General features: G+C 39.7%; 1 protein-coding gene across 1 annotated transcript in view; it reads right to left on the reverse strand.

The window, feature by feature from the left end:
• Window positions 1-4,556, reverse strand: part of grin3ba (glutamate receptor, ionotropic, N-methyl-D-aspartate 3Ba) — a gene marked incomplete at its 3' end in the record, with an annotated part of 63,295 nt that overhangs the window by 1,905 nt on the left and 56,834 nt on the right. The window contains exon 8 of the mRNA XM_010774682.1: window positions 4,102-4,354. Within this exon, the coding sequence (XP_010772984.1) occupies window positions 4,102-4,354 (253 nt within the window). The remainder of the gene's footprint in view (window positions 1-4,101; window positions 4,355-4,556) is intronic.

Consider the following 4,556-nt stretch of genomic DNA (forward strand, 5'->3'; position numbering starts at 1 on the left):
GATAATCATTCTGAGTATATGTGTTTTGGTTTATTGCTGGTGTAGTTTTTTTTTTTTGGGTATCCGTTTGCTGCAGTGTTTTCGGTGTCGTGGTTTAGGGGGTCTGTTTGTGGTGTTGTTTTGTGTGTGTGTTTCTTGTTGTCTGTGTTTTGGTGTTGTTTTTCTGTTTGTTGTGGTTGGTGTCTGTGTTGTGGTGTTGTTTGTTTGTTGTTTTGCGTTGCTTTGGTTTGTTTTGTTTTTTGTTTTGGTTTTTTTGTTGATTTCAGTATTATAGTGAGTTGTTATATGCTATTGTTTATTAAAGATTCTCCTGTCATGGGTATGTTCTTCTGATACTGATCATTAAATGCTATTGTGAGTTGTTACTGATATTATAGATTACTTGTTTTGAGTTGGTCAATGGTCATAAGTCACAGTGGTTGGCGCTAGTGATCATGCTAGGTTTCGTGTATATTGTTATTTTATCGTATGGCTGTGTGTTGTGTATTTGTTCTCCATGTCGCGTAACCGGATGTTGTGACTGCTCTTGCCCCCCTTCCGCGTAGTGTGGGCGCGGCTATGTTGTGCCCGATTGGTCGGAGACGTTGCGAGGCTCGTTGCCGCGCAGAGCGGACAGGTTTCCGGGTCGGCGAAACAGCGAGAACAAGCAAAACTCATCCTGAGCACACACAAACACTCACAGCCGAAGTAAAAACAATAAGTGTGGATTGATATTGAGTAAGAAAAAGGTTTCTAACGCTGTGAGAATGGGTCTGCGGAGAGCATTTCTCCGCCATCCCAACTTGTCTATTACCAGCGTTCAGGGAGCTCTATGCAAGTCAATGGGGACTCCCTGTTAGTTAGCCAAGGGATCCTGGTGTGTGAGGTGCTCCGCGGATTGGTCCATTTGGGTCCTTTGTTGTTGATGTGAGTGTTCACATGTCACAGAACCCAGGAAGAAAACAATGGAAAATGAGAAATGTCCAACGAGGCGTTTTGGAGCAGCGTAGACAGGTCTTTTTTTACTGTGTTAGAGTTTTACTGCCTACAGGGTGTACTTTGAGGGTTTCTGCAGACCGTTTACATGCAGAAAAACCTTCATACCACACAAGGGGACGGGTAATAACCGGAAAAGCATGACATGGGCCCTTTAAAGTTATTTAAAAAGAGCCTATAAAAACATGATCTTTTAATTTGAGTTTAATGAAAAAGACAGAAAAGTTCTAAAAAAAAATATTGCATTTCTTTAACTACCAGGTTCTATATGTGCTGCTCATCCCTCTCTGCAAAAACCACTGGAGTATAGATGAATCCATGAGATGCTGCATCAATAACATGAACACGAGTACCATATAATTGAGCTTTTGGAGTAACCTGAATATGTGCAAGATACATTTTTTGTTGCTCTTTTCTTCCATTACTGGTGATCACACGAAGAGAAAAGCATTAGAGGCATTAGAGTTCAGGCAGCCAGACACCAAAGTGGGTTAGTCATCAGATCCTGAGGTTACTAATACACATGTCTTCCATTACAATCAGAAACATGAATGATATAACTTTTGAGTATACAGGGAGCTGAAATATTAGGTTGCATTTTCAAAGTTCTGACAAGCAGCAGCGCACACAGCTCCAATTCCTAAATATACGGCGAACAGTAGTGGCAAGGATCCAAAAAACTGCTGATACAAATCTTCTAATTTATGGTGGGCAACAACAAACACGTCTCAGCTAGAGGCCATCTTCAGCGATGATAGACCTGCAGAACAGCAAGTTATATACAGAGGTTAGGTTCAGACAACCATCAGGAGGGAAATATAATTGCATAAAAGGACCCATCCGTGAATGAACCGCCCAGACACAGCCTCTCCTAATGAAGGAGGTGTGACTGCGTTAGTCTGAAACAACAGTCACAGGCTGAGGAGTAATATATACAACTGAATGCACAACACTGGACCCACATGGCAAGAGCTTTACCAGATACATACATTATATTATGTAATACGGAAAATAAACCTTTATTACATATGAACTTGAGGGGCAAAAAGTAATACAATTAGTTAAAGCTTGAAACTTTTCAAAATGCACTAATACTAATAATAGAGGGCTCAAAGTACTGTAAATAGATTAATCTTTGAAACTGAATATTTCTCCCCAGGTGAATGCTATTAGTCGCCATTATAACATATTTTTTCAGAGATGTGCATTAACTGGAACACTTGAGCACTTTGTAGACACGGAGCACTCATTAGTCCATTTCAGACAGTTTTAAGCATGGAATAATTGCATTACTGTTATTCCTAAATACATGTCAGACTTAATATCAATGTATTTAGATCATTTTCTGTATTATGTACAAGGTTGATTCAATTCATCCGTATTTTCAAACATTTATCTGCATGGTCTGTCTCTTGTAATATTGTTCCAGTCTGGGACATTCCGTTTTTATTAAGGACACTTCCAGGCGGAAACATGATTTTTATGCCCATAATAAATAATAAAGACTTTATCTGTGAGCGCTGTTAGCTTGTAATAAATTCCAAGTAAACATCATTTGCGAAAAAATAATCAGAACCACGATAAGACTTTCATTAAACCCACAACAGGAATACTGTGCATGTGAACTCAAATGAACTGGTTAGAAAGGACAGAGTGCTCATTTTCAGGTCCATATTTGTATTTTGTATTCTGTGACATGTCTCCATGCGTTAATGTTCAAAAAGCTCTTTTCACCCTCTGTCTGAAACCAGAGCCCAGTCTGCTCTGATTGGTTAGTTGGCCGGCTCTGTTGTGATTGGGCAACCGCTTAGAGATGTCCCGCCCCTTAGCCTATCACGTACAATGTGTTGGAGCACTAGGAAGGGAACTTTGGGATTATAGCCTTTGCCGCATTTACATGCACAAAAACCTATATAACAAACTACAGTTAAACTTAAGTCTTGACCCAACTTGAATGACATTTGAAACATGCAGGGTTAATACTTTTTATTTTCTCCACTGCCATTGATAAACCCTGCTTGAAATACTGAACAACCTTCTATTTATTTGTCTGTTTTTATCTTGTGAAATGTTGCAATCCCTTAAATGTGTGTTTTGCTTGGAATTCAATGTTTAATGCATTATGTTAAAAAACTGCTTTTGTGAATAATTGTGTTATATAATTAAACTTTTCTCGTCTAATACTTTCATCTTCTCACAATCCCCATTCGACACACGTTTCATCCATTCATTTTGTCCCTGGCTCTCATCTCTACATTCAACACTTTTAATAAACAAAAATGTTTCCCCTTCAATTGGGAGGACATTTTAAAATGTAATTGATTTTATTCATTGGCTTTCATCTCACTCACAACATTTGGTAGTGTCTATGGATGAGAAAAAGCTCTTACTAATGCAGGCTGTTAACACATGCAGCTCACAAAGTGATGACTTGTGATGCTATCTCAGTCAGATGCAAAAGCAAACAGCGTGTTCTCTATAATAAGAAATCATCAACCGATGGGTTTGACACAACATCACTGCAGGTGGGAAAATATCGAAGGGGAAAAACAACTCTGCAACACAAATTACTCTGAGCTGCTGAGAGACATTGCATTGATGTTAGATAGAAATGTCCGTATGTCCATAGACAGGCTTCCTGACCTGGAAATAGGAGAACCCAGACATTTGAACTGATGATGTTGTCGGGTATCATTTTTGATTTAGTACACTGACATTTGATCAGCATGTGCTTGTAGAAGTTTTGATTGAAATACCCGATCAAAATCTGTTTGAAGTATGTAAAAATCACATGCACAAATCCAAGGTGTTCCTTACTCCCTGTCTATGGATGACCTCCAGTTGAAATCATGTTAGCATTATATTCACTAGGATAATAAAGGAAAAGACTATGTCCATTTTAATATAATGGAGGATGTTCTGTTCTGTATTTAAACGGAGTCTTGTCTGTAAATCTGCCCTGTTTGTTCTTGTTGTCAGGAACACAATTGTTATGCAGGGTACGCATGAAAGTAAGTGCAGAGACAACCACAGAAAACAGATGTAATCGTGACTGGATTTGTTTTGGGTTTACATTTGACTTATTTAAAAAAAAAAATGGTGTTCATGTATACGTTTGTGTCTTACTTCAGCATGTGGACTCCTTCGGGGGTGGTGGGCTGGTTGAAGCGTCTCATGTAGTCGTGCATCTCCGGAAAGCTCTTCTTCATGTAATCCTCAGCGCTGCTCTCCCTCACCGTCCCAAAACGGAAGCCCATGGACGGATGATGCAGCTGAGGTAATGAAACAGGAAGACATGGACGGACAAAAGGTGAAGATTGTGATAAAAACAGAAAAGGTGAAAGGATATGGAGCTCATATAACCACCCTGAACTCAGGGTTTAGGGATACGGAAAGTGATAATCCTCCACAAATAATCCCACTCATACTCATTAGACCGTCCTTGTGTGAGATTAGCTTGTGTGGTTGTGTAGCTGGGGGTCTGTGTGTGTGTGTGTGTGTGTGTGTGTGTGTGTGTGTGGTTGGGTGGGTGTGTGTGGGTGTGTGCCTGTGTTTGAGAGAGAGAGAGAGTGTGTGTGTGT

This window comes from Notothenia coriiceps, unplaced genomic scaffold (assembly GCF_000735185.1).
Source record: "Notothenia coriiceps isolate Sejong01 unplaced genomic scaffold, NC01 NC01_scaffold00014382, whole genome shotgun sequence".
Taxonomy (NCBI): Eukaryota; Metazoa; Chordata; class Actinopteri; order Perciformes; family Nototheniidae; genus Notothenia; species Notothenia coriiceps.